The 18,555-nt window shown below is 49.9% G+C and overlaps 1 protein-coding gene across 2 annotated transcripts in view; it reads left to right on the top strand.

Moving 5' to 3' along the window:
* Positions 1 to 18,555, top strand: part of KAT2B (lysine acetyltransferase 2B) — a 296,390-nt gene that overhangs the window by 203,764 nt on the left and 74,071 nt on the right. For both annotated transcript variants that reach the window (XM_078663996.1, XM_078663997.1), the window contains exon 11: positions 7,526 to 7,652. In XM_078663996.1, the coding sequence (XP_078520122.1) occupies positions 7,526 to 7,652 (127 nt within the window). The remainder of the gene's footprint in view (positions 1 to 7,525; positions 7,653 to 18,555) is intronic.

Below are 18,555 nucleotides of genomic sequence, written 5' to 3'. Positions count from 1 at the left end.
TCAAGGACAACTGACAGACCTAGTGTTGGTGACCGGTCGGGCGTACAACTCTCTGCATTGGTGGAATCCACACAACCTTTGCAAGGGACGACCGTTCCAGGAGCCGGTGCCACAGATTGTCCTAACAACGGACGCATCTCTCCAAGGGTGGGGAGCGCATGTGCTCCACTACACAGTGCAGGGACTATGGTCAACCCATCAACAAAGGTTGCACATCAACTACCTGGAATTGATGGCAATCTTCATGGCGCTCAAGTCCTTCAAAGTGCATTTGTGCAACAAGGTCGTGTTGATCCGGACGGACAACATGACAGCCATGTACTACATCCAAAAGCAGGGCGGTACTCACTCACCACAGCTGTCTCATCTGGCTCAGAGCATGTGGAAGTGGGCCATTCAGAGGAACATCTTCCTCATGGCAGAACACCTCCCGGGCAAGGACAATCAGATGGCGGATCTGCTCAGCAGATACAGCCATCAAATGCACGAGTGGGAGATTCATCCATCAGTACTCCATCCGTACTTCCAGCAGTGGGGTCATCCAGAGATAGACCTGTTTGCCACAAGGGAAAACGCAAAATGCCAAAGCTTTGCCGCCAGGTTCCCTCACCCAGAATCGCAAGGGAATGCGATATGGATGAACTGGTCAGGCAAATTTGCGTACGCTTTTCCCCTAGCGCCTCTAATTCCGCTGGTGGCAAGAAAGCTAAAGCAACACTCGATGACTCTCATCCTGGTTGCTCCAACATGGGCACGCCAACCATGGTACACCACGTTTCTAGAACTTTCCGTGGTACCGCATCAAAAGCTGCATCTCACACCCAGGCTCTTGACGCAGAACCATGGCGACATTCAGCATCCAGATCCGCAACAGCTCAATCTGGCGATCTGGCTCCTGAGGTCTTAGAATTTGGCTACCTCAACCTGCCTCCGGAATGCATGGACATTATCCGAGAGGCAAGAAAGCCCACAACCAGAGCTTGCTATGCAGCAAAATGGAAGAGGTTTGTCATTTACTGTACTAACAACAATATCAAACCGCTAGATGCATCCATCCCTAACATCATTTGCTATTTGTTACATCTTTACAAATGCAATCTAGCGTACGCTTCCATTCGGATACATCTATCCGCCATAGCGGCTTATCTCCAGAATAGGCAGCACCTCTCTGTTTTCAGGGTGCCTGCCATTAAAGCCTTCCTGGAGGGACTGAAGCGAGTCATTCCTCCAAGAACTCCACCAGCTCCAGTGTGGAACCTCAATGTAGTCCTCACTAGGCTGATGGGCCCACCTTTCGAGCCACTGCACTCCTGCGAAATTCAATTTCTGACGTGGAAAGTGGCTTTTCTCATTGCTATCACGTCGCTCAGACGTGTTAGCGAGCTGCAAGCGCTCACAATCCAAGAGCCCTTCATCCAAATACATTCGAACAGGGTAGTGCTCCGCACTAACCCCAAATTCCTTCCCAAGGTGGTGTCACAGTTTCATATCAACCAAACTATTGACCTGCCTGCATTCTTTCAAAACCCACAAACCGTGGCGGAAAGAATGCTTCATACACTAGACGTTAGGAGGGCGTTGATGTACTACATTGACAGGACTCAACACTTTCGAAAAACACAACAACTTTTTGTTGCCTTCTCACCACAGCACAAAGGTAACCCCATCTCCAAAGCAGGGATAGCCAGATGGATAGTTAAGTGCATTCAAATCTGTTACCAAAAAGCTAAGCGCACTTTATCAATACCCCCAAAGGCGCACTCCACACGCAAATTGGGGGCATCCATGGCGTTCCTAGGGAACATTCCCGTAGAAGACATTTGTAGAGCAGCCACTTGGGCTACACCACACACGTTCACCAAACATTACTGTGTGGATGTGCATTCCAAACAGCAAGCAGCTGTAGGACAGGCTGTTCTCAAAACACTTTTTCAAGCTTCTGCAGCTGGCACGGGCAACCGCCGTTAATGGAGGGACTGCTATGTATTCTATGCATCAGATATGAATTTAGCAGCCCACATGCCTCGAACTGAATATGCTACTTACCAGTATGCATCTGTTCTTGGCATGTAGGACTGCTAACCTTCATATCGCCCGCCCTCCTCCCCGGTGCCCGTAGCGGCTGCAGACACTCTCTTGCATTCATCATTAGCATGGACATCATTTACACTATTTAACTCCATCACTGCCACAATGGCTAAAAACAATCTGGGGATGGAGCCGATGCCCATGCGCACTGTAGTCCAGGGGAGGAGCCACCTATCTCGTGATACTTCGAAGACTCTTCCAGGACAACAATGTGCAATCATCCGGACCCAACACTAGGCGGCGATCTATGCATCAGATATGAATGTTAGCAGCCCTACATGCCAAGAACAGATGCATACTGGTAAGTAGCATATTCATTACTGCACATCATATATGTATGTGGGTGGGTGTATATATATATATATATATATATATATATATATATATATACACATATCTTTACGCACACACACATATATACATACATATAGATATATACATATACATACATACACATATATACACACACGCACACACGTAGAGGTTTTGAGTTTGCTCATGATTACCAATGATTACCATTGGTCTGTTTAACTTTAGTTCACATTGTCCTTGTGCCCAATCAATCAATCAATCAATCAATCAGGTCATTTGTAGAGCGCACTACTCACCCGTAGGGTCTCAAGGCGCTGGGAGGGGGGGGGGTGCCGCTACTGCTCGAACAGCCAGGTCTTGAGCTTCTTCCTGAAGGAGAGGTGGTCTTGGGTCAGGCGCAGATTGGTCGGAAGTGAGTTCCAGGTCTTGGCGGCCAGGTAGGAGAAGGATCTTCCTCCTGTTGTCGCTCTTCGGATGCGGGGGACGGCGGCGAGGGCGTGGTTGGTTGATCTGAGGAGGCGCTTGGGAGTGTAGAAGCTGATCCGGTTGTTGAGGTAGCTCGGGCCTTGGTCGTGTAGGGCTTTGTGCGCGTGGGTGAGGAGCCGGAAGGTGATTCTCTTGTTGACCGGGAGCCAGTGCAGATCTCTCAGGTGTCCGGTGATGTGGCTGCGTCGGGGGATGTCGAGGATGAGTCTCGCCGAGGCGTTCTGGATCCGCTGGAGTCTCTTCTGGAGTTTGGCCGTGGTTCCGGCGTAGAGGGCGTTGCCGTAGTCCAGTCGGCTGGTGACGAGGGCTTGGGTGACCGTCTTCCTCGTCTCGGTGGGGATCCACCGGAAGATCTTACGTAGCATGCGCAGGATGTTGAAGCATGACGAGGAGACGGCGTTGACTTGTCTGGTCATGGAGAGGGAGGAGTCCAGGATGAAGCCCAGGTTGCGTGCGTGGTCCGTCGGTTTGGGTGCGGTGCCCAGGGCGGGGGGCCACCAGGAGTCGTCCCAGGCGGAGGGCGTGGAGCCCAGGATGAGGACCTCCGTCTTGTCTGAGTTCAGTTTCAGGCGGCTGGTCGTCATCCATTCGGCTACGTCTCTCATCCCTTCGTGCAGGTTGGCTCTGGCGGTGGCGGGGTCGTTGGTCAGGGAGAGGATCAGCTGGGTGTCGTCGGCGTAGGAGATGATGTTCAGGTTGTGTTGGCGTGCGATGGCCGCGAGGGGGCTCATGTAGACGTTGAAGAGGGTTGGGCTCAGCGAGGATCCTTGGGGTACGCCGCAGATGACTTTGGTGGCCTCTGACTTGTACGGTGGTAGGCGGACTCTTTGTGTTCTTCCGTCGAGGAAGGAGGTGATCCATTCCAGTGCCTTCTCCTGGATTCCGATGTTGCTGAGGCGCTGTACTAGGGTGCGGTGGCAGACAGTGTCGAAAGCCGCGGAGAGGTCCAGGAGGATGAGGGCCGCTGTTTCTCCGTTGTCCATCAGAGTTCGAAGGTCGTCGGTGGCGGCGATGAGGGCGGTCTCCGTGCTGTGGTTCGCTCGGAAGCCGGACTGTGAGGGGTCGAGGGATCCATTCGTCTCGAGGAAGGCGGCCAGCTGTTTGTTGACGGTCTTCTCGATGACTTTGGCCGGGAACGGGAGGAGCGAGATGGGACGGTAGTTCTTGAGGTCGGTGGGGTCTGCTGTGGGTTTCTTGAGGAGAGCGCTGATTTCGGCGTGCTTCCAGCTCTCAGGGAAGGTGGCGGAGTCGAAGGAGGTGTTGATGATGTCCCGCAGGTGGGGTGCGAGGACAGCGTCGGCCTTGTTGAAGACGTGGTGAGGGCAGGGGTCAGTCGGAGATCCGGAATGGATGGAGTTCATGGTGCGGATGGTGTCTTCGGTGCTGATCGGGGTCCAGGTGCGGAGGGTGGTGGATGGTGGCGTCGTTGCGGTTGTGGCTTGCGTTGGTTGGTTGTTGAAGCTGTTGTGTATGTCCGCGATCTTGTTGTGGAAGTAGGACGCGAGGGAGTTGCAGAGGTCTTGCGACGGGGTGATGTCGTTGTTTCCGGCGTTGGGGTTGGAGAGCTCTTTCACGATGTTGAAGAGTTCCTTGCAGTTGTGTGCGTTGTTGTCCAGCCGGTCCTTGTATGCATTTTTCTTGGTGGCGCGGATCAGTTGGTGGTGTTTCCGGGTGGCGAGCTTGAGGGTGGCCATGTTGTCCGTCGTTGGTTCCCTTCTCCAGACTTTCTCGAGGGCTCGACAGTTCTTCTTGGAGCACTTGAGTTCGTCGGTGAACCATGGTGTTTTTCTGCTGCAGGATCTGCTGGGCGGGGTCCTCAGAGGGGCGAGTTCGTCCGCGCAGTTGCTGATCCACTTCGTGAGGTTGTCGGCGGCCTGGCTGGGGTTCGCTGAGTTGGCGGGAGGGTGCTGGCTCAGGGAGGCGGTGAGCTGGTCGGCTGTGATCTTGTTCCAGCTTCTTCGAGCAACCTGTTGCTGGAGGTGGTGGATCGTCGTTCTTCTGAAGGTGAAGTGGACGCAGCTGTGGTCCGTCCAGTGGAGTCCTGTTGCGTGGCTGAAGGTGACGTCTTTGCTGGAAGAGAAGACGGCGTCGAGTGTGTGTCCGGCGAGGTGGGTGGGGGTGGTCACCAGTTGCTTGAGTCCGAGGTTGGCGAGGTTGTCGAGCAGGGTGGTGGTGTTGCGGTCGTTGTTGTTCTCCAGGTGGAAGTTGAGGTCCCCCAGGAGGATGTAGTCGGCGGAGGGGAGAGCGTGCGGGCTGACGAAGTCGGCGATGTCCTCGCTGAATCGTGTGCGTGGTCCCGGGGGTCGGTAGATCAGGGTGCCTCTGAGGGTGGTCTTCGGGTTGGTGTGGATCTGGAAGTGCAGGTGTTCAGCGGTGGTGAGGGTGTCGTCGGTGTTGGTCGTGATGCGGATGGTGTCTCTGTGGATGATGGCGATGCCTCCTCCGGTCTGGTTGTCGCGGTCCCTCCGGGTGATCTTGTACAACAGCATACGGCAAGGGGAAATGGATCAGCCCACATAAGCCATTTGTTTCACTGTAAGTGACACCATTAGGCCCCATCACAGGTGCACAGCATCCTAAAAAGAAGTGCACCTTAGTGCAAGAGCTGCTGAGTCAATAGTTTATTTTTTCAATTCGTTTTCCTTTCCATTCTTTCATTTTTTAATTAGTTTTGTCAATTTTACTTGATAAAGAAGTTGCACCCCACTCGCGTCCGTTCATTCGAATTCCATCATACTATCCTGTCTGCATGCTTCCATTGTAATGCAAAGGGTTAACCTGTCCAGCAATTAAGTTACTTGAGAACGGTGTCTTCACAATTATGAGATTTTCGTTGGGATGCAGTTACTCTCCTAGTGAGTGTTCCCTTTGTAGAAGAGTGCTGGAATCTTCATTTGCACTTCAGTGGCCCCTCTTTAGCTCTTTTTCGCCTTTGAGCTCCGATAGGTGATCTCAGTTTTAGAGAATGTTGGTGAAAACTTTAATTTATAGCCTAAGTAGAAGATGGAAGCATCTGGTGCTTTGGCTACTTACTGGTTTAGTACAAGTTAGCTGCCTCGTATGTTGGGTGCCTTCATTTCCTCCTTGCTGTGTCTTTGCAATAAAATAAAATGGAGCTGTAATCACCGCCGACTCTAGTGAAGGCCTGTTACATTGTCCCAATCAATTATAGAGGTCTTTTGTTTTCCTGAGTAGGACCTTACCTGAAGGCCATACTGAATACAGAAAACCTATTACATTTACAGTATAAATTGACAGTGTCCTAGATAATTCACAGTCCCATTGTCTCCCTGAAATTAGTAACCATAGTCGAGACTCATTTGCTCAGACTCTGATAGAACTCTTGACCCAACACATTCAGCCCCTTTGCTGTCCTGTCTAACTCCTCAAGATTGCGACCGCAGCTGTCAATCCCAAGACTTTTGACGCTGAGATAGTGCTTAAATCTGGCAGGCTAATATTTGTAGAAGCCCACTCGAACACTTGGGGACTCTGCCCAGGGACATCTTAAGGATTTTGGGGGCCCTGAGCCAAACGTGTTCGGAACAGTTTCCAATTTTTGATACAATTTCAGATCTTTCATGCCCTGTTTGGCCAAGCCACTGGCAGTGCACAGGTACACTTGTCCAAATTCTAAGTATGTTTACATCTAATTTTCAGAGATAATGACGTTTGTTTTCAATATTGTAACACAGCAGCATCTCACTAATCGTACTGCAAATAATCTCTGACAGCCTCCCATTTCTCATATGTGTGGTCCTATTTTGTTCTAAAAGAAACTATTTTTCATGGACTTTGCATGAAAAATAAACCAAACATTTCTTTACAAGCTGCCTGACTATCACAGATCACTCACGTTAAAAATAAATTAAATGAAAATGGTATTTAAAATCTGTTAAAAAATTATTCAAGTTCATCAGGGCAAGACTGCAGAACAGAGCTGGCTGTATCAGGGGCCCCGCTGAGAGTCTTGGGCCCTGGGCCAAAGCCCACTTTGCTCATACCTTAAAACGCCTCTGACGCTGCCGTCTTCTCACACCCAAATTCCGCTGCCTTAACGCTTATTTTACAGCACCCTTATGCCAATGCATATATAACTAGGTGGGATGCTTCAGTGGTACCCAGAACCATTGTAGGATATTCCTGTTGATCTAGGAACCCATCTTTGGGGATGCATTTGATTGGGAAAGATACAGAAAGGAGGGGTTGTCTTTGACGAGCCAGCCTCTCGTGGCCACATCAGGATACCCTGAATAAGGGATACTGGTTATTGAGGTCATACATTAATTATTCTCACTAAGTCCCTTCACTCTCCATTTTACTTTCTAAAGAAGTTGCACCCCACTCTCGTCAATTCATCTGAATTACACCTCTTAGGTCATCTACATGCTTCCATTGTTATGTGGTGGGTTAACCTGCCCAGCAATTCAGCTATTTGAGGAAGGTGTCAGCCCGATTGTGACATTTTCTGGGAGAGCCACTATCTGGTTTAGTAAATGTTAGCTATCTTATATATTGGTTTTGAGAGCTCTCAATTTTTCATCGCTAAGTGGGCTATGTCTTTGTAGCAAAATAAAACTGAGCTTTGGTCACTCCAGTGGAGGCCTGTTAAAAGATGTCTTTCTCTGTCTCTCTTCAGGAAGCACAAGACACTTGCTCTGATAAAAGATGGACGTGTGATTGGCGGGATCTGTTTCCGAATGTTCTTACCTCAAGGGTTTACCGAAATTGTGTTTTGTGCTGTGACCTCCAATGAACAAGTAAAGGTATGACCTTCCAGGCCTTCCTGCTCATTCCTTTTAACATGCTGTTTTCCCTGGTTCACCTTTCAGATAGGATACATGTTCAGCAGCAATTATAAGATTGGGTTTGCCACGTAATGGTGGTGTTGATGAAGTTTGACAAGTTCATTTTGTAGCATGTCGATCAGCAGTTTGCAAATACCTGCATTCTCTTCTATAGAATGGGACTGAGAAAAATGTTTGCTTGCAAAATGTCAGTTTGTGTTTCTTAGATGCTGGTGCTTGATGGGCAGGGTGTTCGCTCTCTCTCTCTTTTTAACTTAATCTTCATTTTGAAGCCAGTCGCAAACACAGCTGCTCATTAGCACCATCTTACATAGGAAGCTTGGCTTATCATTTTCAAAAATAAGGTGTGCACAAAGTGGTCACCTCTGCTATTTTATATGACTCTGCATCATTTTCTGGGGGAAAGCACCTCATGCCCTTAGAGGCAGGAGGTGGAGGTAATCATGGTTGATGGCGCCTTAAACATCCTAGGATCCATATTCGAGAGAGAGTATGGCGCAGTAAAGCACTCATGCTAAAGTTGGGTCTCTCCTGGACATTTTGAGGGGTCTGAGAAATATTAGCTTAGCCAGTGATGGAGTAGGTGGTTGGGGAAAGGAGGTAACTCAGTTGGGATGGGAAAAGGAAGAAGAGGTGGTTTGGGTCATGGATGCCGCTGTAGAAACTAAGGTCGGGGACAATCGATATTTGCCCGGTGGTATTGCCTCTGTAACCCACGAATTATTAATTAATGAAGAGGCAGGCGCTGGAGACTGGAAGGCAGGAAACAAGGTTTATTCTCTCCGGAGGAGAACGCAACAAATCAGACAGCAGGTATCGTCATGAGGTGCTCTACCCGCATCCCTGAGGCCTGGCCTCTTATATCCAGGTTTATTACTTTATTACATATTACATATTCATGGCGAAGCTTTGATGTACGGAAAGACATTCTCGGGATCCCCGCTCCAAGCCCGTTCCCACACACATTTACAGTTGAAGTCCCACCCCGGTCACAACAGGTGATAATTATCGCGCAGCTGGATATTCCGCCGATTCACGGAATGTGGGGGGTTCGATCGGATCTCGTAGGGTGGGGGCTTTGATCCACTCGAGGGTCCTTTGACGGGGGGAGCTTCCTACTGTACGGGGAGGGGCAATAAACAGTATCGGCAGAGCCAGGTGTCGGCCTGGGAACGAGGAAGACAAACGGGCACAGAAAAAGGGGGGGTTTTTGCATCAAGGGATCTGGGACCATGAAAGGAATGAAGGGAGGTGTCGCGCTGGGGACAGGATGGGGTTCTGAGGCAGAGCTGCGTTGGAGAGGGGTTTATGACCCAAAGCATGTGCGAGCGGGGGTTTTTGTCAGAGCGCAGGCTTTGTGAGGGAGGAGGGCTATGCCGGGGGTCAGCGGCGTGCAAAAGGGTTGTTCTGATCGAGGCACCTAAAACGGCGGGCGCGCACGACAAAAGTGTGGCATCCGGGGAAAAGACAAGATGGCGCAGATAAGGTTTACCAAAGCATATTAATATTCCACAGTCCTCCCTTTAACATATCTAGCCAACTTGTCTATTCAACGTCAATCTTCATCAAATTCTTAACCTCGGCGTCATATAAAGCTCCCATGCGTTCGTTTCCAAAGCCCACAGTCTTAGGGCAAATACAGTTTGCGCATAATGAACACAGGGGTGGCAGACATTGGATTCCTAAGCATAGACCACATATTACAACTACAGGAATCAGGATAATGGTGAACAGTCTCCAGCCCCAGGTCTTAACAGTGTTCCAGAACCAACCACCAAGCGACCACTCTTCCTGCTCCTGGTGGACTTCTGAAGAGAGTCTGTGAAGATGTTCGATGGCCTTGTACACTGAGGGCGAGTTGTCCGGAATGTATGTACAGCAGCTGGACCCAATAATGCGGCATGCTCCACCACGGTCCGCAAGAACCACATCCAGGACAAGGCGGTTCTGAAGGGCCACCAAGCGAACTGCTTGGAGTTCAGCGGTGTTGTTAGCAAAGATACCAGCCGTGATGTTCATTGTTGTCTCAACTGCCTGAGTTAGATGTTGGATGGCACGGCTGTTCGCCATCGGGCCCCAGAGAGGAACAAGCCCCTTCATAGCATCGAGGAACTGCGCCCCAGTTGAGTCGGCTTGCTCAATGTCCTTGGCACGTCTTTGTCTATGGTGATTCGCTGGAGCCACATAAGTCGGAGGAAGGATGAAAGAGATGAAACAAGTGCCCCCCCAGCCTTTGGGGAGCCAGGTGTAGGCTTTTGTGCCACAGACGAAATACATGTTCGGGGACGATACAAAGGAAGGTGGATCCATGGAGTCCAAAGTTCTGGTAAAACGGCAAGCACTGTGGCCCACCAGCTGTGTCCCAAGTCCTTCTATGCACAGGTGGCCTGTGACGTTGATGACTGACAGGGCTACAGTCAAAGTGGCGGCCGTTCGTTTCCGCAGGTAGGAGAAGGTGGGCCTGGTTGGATTGTTGAACACCTGCATTTCGACTCGCTCTTTAGCAGGGATGTCCATTTGGGCTGAGTCGTTGGAGGTCTGTGGGCAGAAGTGTGTCTTTGTTTTGTTTCGCCTGACTCCGTGGGAGAAGTGCGTTGCGGTTTTGCTGGAGGTGGTATTGTCCTTATAGCTTTCTTGCAGGAGGATCAGCCAAGCAAGGCAGGAGCCATGAACTGAGAAGGGCGAAGGGATGAACGGTATCGAGTGTCCAGTGGCGTGGGGTAGCAACCCACAGATCCAACAGTTGGTAGCATTGGTGGCGAGATTGTATTGGTGGAGTAATTGTACGAAAGAGTTATTCCAAAACTCCTTTCGCCTCTCTCGGAGTTGAGGAGAGAGCGAAATCAGATAATGTTCCTTTATGGTGGTAGGCCGGGCGGTGGTCAAGAATGTTTCGTGAGCAGGTGCATTCTCTTCCACAATCCAGAGTGTGGTCATGAGGAGAAAGCAGAGGAGGATGGTGATGAAGAGTGCAATTGTCTTTGAGCTGTGGAGTCTGTCTGTTCTTGGGTTTCTGTAGCGGGTATTTCCTATTGTCTCCATCATCTTCTTATTTGGCGCTTCCATCATCTTCTTATCTGGCGCTTCCATCATCTTCATCTTCAAGGTGCTCGGTAGTGGGCAGAACCACAGACTTAGTTTAGCTTCTCTCCAGGTAACCCTTGGTAGTTTTGGGGTCACCGTTCTGAGACTTTTTAACTTAGTCAGTGGCCTACTTAGCCGAAGCTCCCTCCTTTCGACGCAGGAAATACCCTTCTCGAGATGGCACAGTGGGATCAGAATGTTTTGAAAGTTCAAGTGTCTCTGTGTCGGGATAGCAGCTCAATGCTGGTCGGTCTTTGTTAAGGAGCTCTTCTTGGGTACTGACGTTGTCTGTCGTGGCCAGGGCTGAGGAGACCTTTTTGCAGTGATGGGCGTGCAGCCAGTGCTTCTTCCCCTCCACTCGCAGAGCTGTCCGAGTGGTGATCAACACTTGCCAGGGGCCCGTCCACCGGGGTTCCAAACTCTTTGACCGCTGAAAATTCCGGATCAGCACGAAATCCCCAGGTTGGATGGCGTGACCCGGACCCCTGGAAGCATCGGGGATGGCCTGCTGCACCTGCTGATGAATGACAGACAGAGTTTCAGTCAATTTATACAGATAATCAGACATTAGGACGTCCGGGACGTCATGAATGGAAGTTGGTTTTGGTGCAGACCAGATACTCATGGGTCGGCCAAAAACAACCTCATAAGGGGTTAGGTGATGTCTGGTGGGGGTGGAACGCATCGATAGCAATGCCAGTGGGAGGGCGTCTGGCCATTTCAAACCCGTGGTAGCTACTATCTTGGCCAGTTTAAGTTTTAGCGTGGCATTGTGTCGTTCAACAAGTCCAGCGGACTGGGGGTGAAAGACTGCGTGGAATTTCTGTTTAATGCCCAACCCCCGTAAGATGAATTGGATGACTTCGGCTATGAAGTGGGGGCCGTTATCGCTCCATAAAATACGACAAAGGCCGTAACGGGGGAAAAACTCCTTTAATAGTACTTTTGCAGTGGCCATAGCAGTGTTGTCACGGGTTGGGTATGCTTCCACCCATTTGCTGAAGGCGCACACCACGACAAGTACATACTTCAGGCCTTGGCACCTGTCTAGCTGGATGTAGTCCATTTGCAGGACCTCAAATGGGTGGTTTGGGACCCCAAATCCTCCCCGGGGCACTACAGTTCCTTTCCCGGGGTTGTGTTGCAGGCATATCAAGCATTGTTGGACCAGACGTTTGGCGGAATCTGTGATTTTATCATTGTGCCAAACTCGGGAGACGAGTTCAATCATGGGGGCTGATCCTATGTGGGCAGGGGAGTGTGCCATAGCCAGTATGGGAATCAGGTATGACTCAGGTAGTAACCATTTGTTTGTGTCTTTTGTCCGCCAGCAGCCTTCATCGTCTTTTAGTCCCACCCGTGTCCATTCAGTCAACTCGTGTGGTGTGCTAGCCGTTTGAATGTCCCTGATAGTGTCTCTAGCGTCAGTCCATTTTTCTGCTTGTGACCTGGTCACGTACATATGTGTTGTCGTTCTATTTTCAGCTGTCGTTCGGGCAGTGATGTCGGCTAGTGCATTTCCCTGTCCAATAATGTCTGTCACCTTTTTGTGTGCCTGGCATTTGATGACGGCGAGCTTCTTGGGGAGGAGGACGGCTTCGATCAAGGCGGAGACTAGATCCCCGTGCAAAATGGGGGTGCCGTGTGAGGTCAGGAATCCCCTTTCCCTCCAAAGGAGCCCAAAATGGTGAACCACCCCGAAGGCATACTGGCTGTCGGTGTAAATGTTCGCTGTGGTTCCTGCCGCCAGGATGCAGGCTCGTGTCAAAGCAATCAGTTCCGCTGCCTGGGCAGATCGCTGTGCGATGCGGGCTGTTTCTACTACGGTTCGAGCCGTGGTGACTGCATAGGCAGCGGAAGTGGTACCATCGGAGAGTTTGATGCAAGAACCGTCCACCCACAGCTCCCCGTCGGGGTCAGGGAAAGCCGTGTCTCTGAGATCAACCCTACTTTTTGTCTGTTCGTCCGTAAGAGTCACGCAGTCATGCACAGGGTGCACATTGGGATCGTTCTCTGGCAAGGGTAACAGAGTTGCCGGGTTCAGTGTGGTGCATCTTTTCAGGGTGATATGGGGCGCAAGCAAAGTCAGTTCGTATCCAGTCAGTCGTGCACTCGTTAGATGTTGCGTCTTGGTTTGGTTCAGGAGGGTGTCGACTGCATGGGGTACCAGTACCGTGAGGGAATTCGAGAGTACAATCCCCTCACTCTGTCGGATAGAGATTGCAGCAGCAGCTACAGCTCGAAGGCAGGCAGGCAAGGCTCTGGCGACAGGGTCAAGAGTGGCAGAGAAGTAAGCGCACGGTCGTTGCCTAGGGCCGAAGACCTGGGTCAGGACAGGGCTGTTGCAAATGTTACTAATTACTTCCTCTACCACTCCTGCATCTATCAGTGACTGAATAATCTTTACCAATGCCTTCTCGCCCTCGGGCGATATCCGATATTGTGGGAGTTTTGGGAGTGTGGCGTCTGATCGGACAGTAATGTGCACTGGGTCAATCAACATGCGCCCTACGTCTGAGTCCGTCTTAGCCCACCGATACGGAGGCAGAGTGTCGAGCAGGGATGTGTCAGCGTCGGTGATGGAAAACATGCGTCGGGGAGGGCAATGTCTAAGCAGGGCGGGGTTGTCGTAAAGGAAAACTCGAACTCCGTCTTGGGAGCATCTGATCGTTGCTCGGAAGTGTTTCAATAAGTCAAGTCCCATAATGGCGTCAGGGCTATTAGAGGAAAGCAAAAACGTGGTGTCAGTGGTGTTATTTTCTACGTCAAAGAGGATCGGGGCGGACAAAAGGTTAGTGGAGGGCGTTCCATCGAAACCTGTCGATGTTATAAGTGAGCCAGACAAGGGTGCCCCCGGAATCAGTCGTTTAGATAACGCGCTACGTGTTGCGCCAGTGTCTACCAGAAATGGAGACTTGGTGCCCAGGACCTTAGCAGTGACATAAGGGCCTTGCTGGTCAACATAGAGCTCGACTGGATCCCTCCCTTGCCCCTGGCAGTCCTATGCAAAGTCGTGGGCGTCATCGTAGTCAGATTGCTGGTATTGGTTCTGTCGGGGTCGATCAAATGTATTGGGTCTGCCTGATCTGTCGTTAGTCGTGTCGTTTGGAAGCCCTCGCTGTTGTCCCTTATTTCTTGGTCCATTTACTATGTCTTTGGGGTCTTTGCTTCTGATTATTTCCAGAAGAACTGGGCACTGGGGTTTCCAATGGCCAGTTCCCTTGCAAAAGGCGCACTGGTCCTGTCTAAGGTCTGTACGTCCGGGATGGGGAGTCGAAGTGCGGTCCTGGGGAAATGTAGCCCTAGGGGCGTTCGTCTGGTAGTTTCCCCGGTATTGGTCTCGCCCTATAGTCACCCCTTGCAGTTGGGCTATCATCACCCTTTCTTTCAAGTCCTTCTTCTTTTTCTCTGTTGCCCTATCGTTTTCATTTTTCTGATGTTCATAATATTGGGCCATCTGGAGGATAGCCGTAGGTTTGGAGGCTGCCCAACTACTCTCGCTAGCTTGCAGTTTCTGGGAGACCTCCGACAACAGACCCTTGACATAATTCTGGACAAACAGATGGTGTCCGGTTGCAGTGGTCATGTCCTGGCCGCTGTAATCGGAGAACACCGTTTCAAACCGGGAGAAGTATTCCGATACATCCTCCTGGGGTTTCTGGCGACAGGCCGTTACTATCGACCAATCCACTTTCTTTTCTGGGATCAGGGTTTTTAATTTCAGTACAATTTTATCTGGAAGGTCTAGAATGGGTTTTAAAGGCTTTTGCCCAGGTCCTCGTTGTTTATCGAAGGTATCGAGTTGTGACCAGGTATGTCCGAACAGCTCAAGGTGGTCGACTTTCCGGATTTGCTTCCACACATCAGCTGGTAGACATAACCCGAAAAACAAGTCGATGTCAGCCAAGGTCATGATTGTTGAACCTAGGGCTGTACCTAATTCAGTATAGAAGGCAGTGGGGTTTTTACGCAGGTCAGGCAGAGATTTCCGGAATGTCAGAATCTCTTGCCGGTCCCATGGCTGGTAGACCCAGTTGTACACTACCCTTCCCTTTGCATCTTGGTTGTTTGCATCATCGTGGGTCCCTGTTCCTCGGGGAGGAACCCAGTAAGGGGCAGCCTCTCGTATCGGCATCATGGTGTTAGATTGCTCAGTTTGTGGTCCGGTCGCCACGGATGTCGGGGATTTAGTTCCTGATTCTCGTTCAGTGAGGTGGCGGAAAACCTCAAGCGTACGCGTGAGGAGGTCCGTCACATCATTCTCGCCCTCATCCCCGATATCGACCTTCCGGTACAGAGTCGTTAGGCTCTCGGGACCTTGGTCTCGATATCGGTCCTCATATGCGTTCAAGACATGGTAACACAGTCGTACAGTAAAGTGTCGTCTGTGACTCCCTGTATATGATTTAAACATATCCGTGATGTACTCTTCACCTTCCTTCCTTTCTACCAGTGTCCTTGCTATCTTGTCGATCCCTGTTAGCTCATCTTTGCTTAGTCTGTTCGTTCTCGCGGAACCGGTCCTTCGGGTCTCAGGGTCGCCTAACGTTGTCGTTTGTGGAGTATTTGGTGCAAGAGGTTCGGCCGGTACAGAGGCCATGGGGGCCGAAGCTGTGGCATTACCTTCGTTTGTACCAGGGGGTGGTGAGTGTTGTGCTAAGGGTTGGGAGGGGGCATACGGAGGGGGCATGTAGATGATCGGAGGACCTAACAGCAGATCATCGTTGGTTCGTTGTTTCGAGGGTAGATCAGGGTAAAGCGTGGAGGACGTTCTAACCGGGCACTGGCTTGAGGTTTCTCTTTCTAGTTTCTGTTTGGCTTTTTCCCTTTCCTTTATCTCTTTCTCTAATTTCTGAGCAGCTAGGTGGGCTGCTTTTCGCAGCTCTTTTTCCAACCTACTCTCAATTTTCCTTTTACGTTGTTCAGTTTCTTTGCGCCACATGCCGAAACTATCAAGCATAGTGGGCGTAGTCTTGTTTTTACCAAGGGCTGTTTCTAGCGCATTTATTTTGTCATTATCGAAGGATCCTATCAGTGGCCACTGACTTTCTCGATCCTTTTTCGTATATTTATGCCATAGTTTGCTATAGGCTATAGCGGTCAATCCATGCTTCATGAACATGTCCTTATTAGGGGTGCCTTCCAGAGGAGCCGGATGGTTCACCTCTAATAAGCGGTCCGGGCTAAACAGGCTATTAATCAGTGGGGAGAAGACAGACATGACGGAGTACAATGGGGACAAAAAGTCAGCACTGCCTATCTTATCACTGTGTGCAAAGACTAGACAGAATATTCCTATTCTACGTTGTTTGCAGGCAGTGAATACCTCATGAACCAATATCAAATAGTTAACGTTCGGTAAAAATAAATAATTCGGTGGGGAGAATAAGTAGGCCCGCAAAGGTCTGCGTTACCTACCCTTTCGCTATCTGAAAAAAGGGAAGGGGTGGGCCCTTTCCTGTTTGCAGACAGAGAATCTCCAGAAAACGGTCTGCGAACAATAGTTCAGTTTCAAGTAATTAATCAGTGGGGGAGGAAGATGGGTGCGGCGGTTGCATTACCTATCCTCCGCTGCTTGCAAAGAGAGAGCCTGTTGTTTCTCCGTTTGCAGACAGTGGATCTCCAAATAAATTAACAATGAGTAATACTAGTATTTTCTAAACAATTCAAATAATCATTTCGCCATTCGTCGTGTTTACACGACCTTACCCGGACCGCATGGACAGTTTCTTGTCTTCCGAATCCAGCGCCCGATCGTCCTCTTTTCTTCGTATTCTTCGCGGCACTCCTGATGGTTCCCAGTCAGGACCGTAGATCACTCGAGAGAGGTCTGTTCGGAACCAGTGAAGTTCGGATGATCGGCTGTCAGACGAGGGTCTATCGGACAGGCGCGCTCCCGATCGTTGCAGTCGTTCACTCTGTCGTCAGGACCTCTCCCACTGGATCCACGAGTCGCTGATGGGCCCCACGCTTGGGACGCCAATTGTAGAAACTAAGGTCGGGGACAATCGATATTTGCCCGGCGGTATTGCCTCTGTAACCCACGAATTATTAATTAATGAAGAGGCAGGCGCTGGAGACTGGAAGGCAGGAAACAAGGTTTATTCTCTCCGGAGGAGAACACAACAAATCAACAGCAGGTATCGTCATGAGGTGCTCTACCCGCATCCCTGAGGCCTGGCCTCTTATATCCAGGTTTATTACTTTATTACATATTACATATTCATGGCGAACATTCTCGGGATCCCCGCTCCAAGCCCGTTCCCACACACATTTACAGTTGAAGTCCCACCCCGGTCACAACAGGTGATAATTATCGCGCAGCTGGATATTCCGCCGATTCACGGAATGTGGGGGGTTCGATCGGATCTCGTAGGGTGGGGGCTTTGACCCACTCGAGGGTGCTTTGACGGGGGGAGCTTCCTACTGTACGGGGAGGGGCAATAAACAGTATCGGCAGAACCAGGTGTCGGCCTGGGAACGAGGAAGACAAACGGGCACAGAAAAAGGGGGGGTTTTTGCATCAAGGGATCTGGGACCATGAAAGGAATGAAGGGAGGTGTCGCGCTGGGGACAGGATGGGGTTCTGAGGCAGAGCTGCGTTGGAGAGGGGTTTATGACCCAAAGCATGTGCGAGCGGGGGTTTTTGTCAGAGCGCAGGCTTTGTGAGGGAGGAGGGCTATGCCGGGGGTCAGCGGCGTGCAAAAGGGTTGTTCTGATCGAGGCACCTAAAACGGCGGGCGCGCACGACAAAAGTGTGGCATCCGGGGAAAAGACAAGATGGCGCAGATAAGGTTTACCAAAGCATATTAATATTCCACACCGCTTCCTATTGAGCTATGGACTAATAAAATAAGCAAATAGGAAATAGGATCTTGAATGGAAGGGGAATAATGTCTCTACAGTACAGTCAGTATAGGTACAATAACATCATAAGTGATAGAGGAATCCCCAGTCCAGTGTCAGAAGGCTGTAGGAATCATAAGAACCAAAGGAATACCACAAACTTCAACAGAACATAGGCAAACAATCTATAACAATAATGAACCACCCACAAGATTTTGCCTCTTCTCCGAACCTGTGCTGGACCATCTACAAATGTCTCCGCTGCCTCCATCTTTACAAAAATCAATGTCCTGCCATCCATCATAATCCAAAATTCAGCACAGAACAGGATCTAGCACCTATATTCGTTGCCTTTCTCTACAACTCTGGCAGGTCTGCAACTTGTTGTCACCATTCCTTCTTGGATACTGCCCTTTTCACTTTTCTCATTTGCACAGGCACAAAAACTGTTTCCTTAGTTTTATCGCCTCTATTTGGGTACTTTGGGGTATTCTAATGACCTTTTGTAATGGCAAATGTGGGTTCCTCAAAGTCCAAGAAGAGCTGTTATAGGAGGAAAAAAAGCTGATAGTCTATGCAACATCAGGTCCAAACTTCACGTAGAAGCCAGCCCAGGCGTGAGTTATAGTTACTTTACGGCACAAGTTAATAGTTAATAAGAATAACTATACCTGGTGAATTTCAGTGTTTTTGTTGGTTTAAAAGGATACGTTTTAACTGAAATTGTAACTTCGCTATAACGTCCTTTTCACATTTGTTTTTTTCTGGGAATTTCTAAGGTTTTTTTAATAATATAAATTAAGATATAATTACAATTCCTAACTATAACTATAACATGCCTTGAACCTGTTTTTGATGTGCATTTCAAGTTTTTTTTTACAACAGAAAGAAATATTGTATCACCATGCTTAAAGCAAACCCCACGTTGGCT

Source organism: Lissotriton helveticus, chromosome 10, assembly GCF_964261635.1.
Source record: "Lissotriton helveticus chromosome 10, aLisHel1.1, whole genome shotgun sequence".
Lineage (NCBI taxonomy): Eukaryota > Metazoa > Chordata > Amphibia > Caudata > Salamandridae > Lissotriton > Lissotriton helveticus.
Note: the sequence above shows the minus strand (reverse complement) of the source record. Positions and strands in the feature narration are given on the sequence as shown.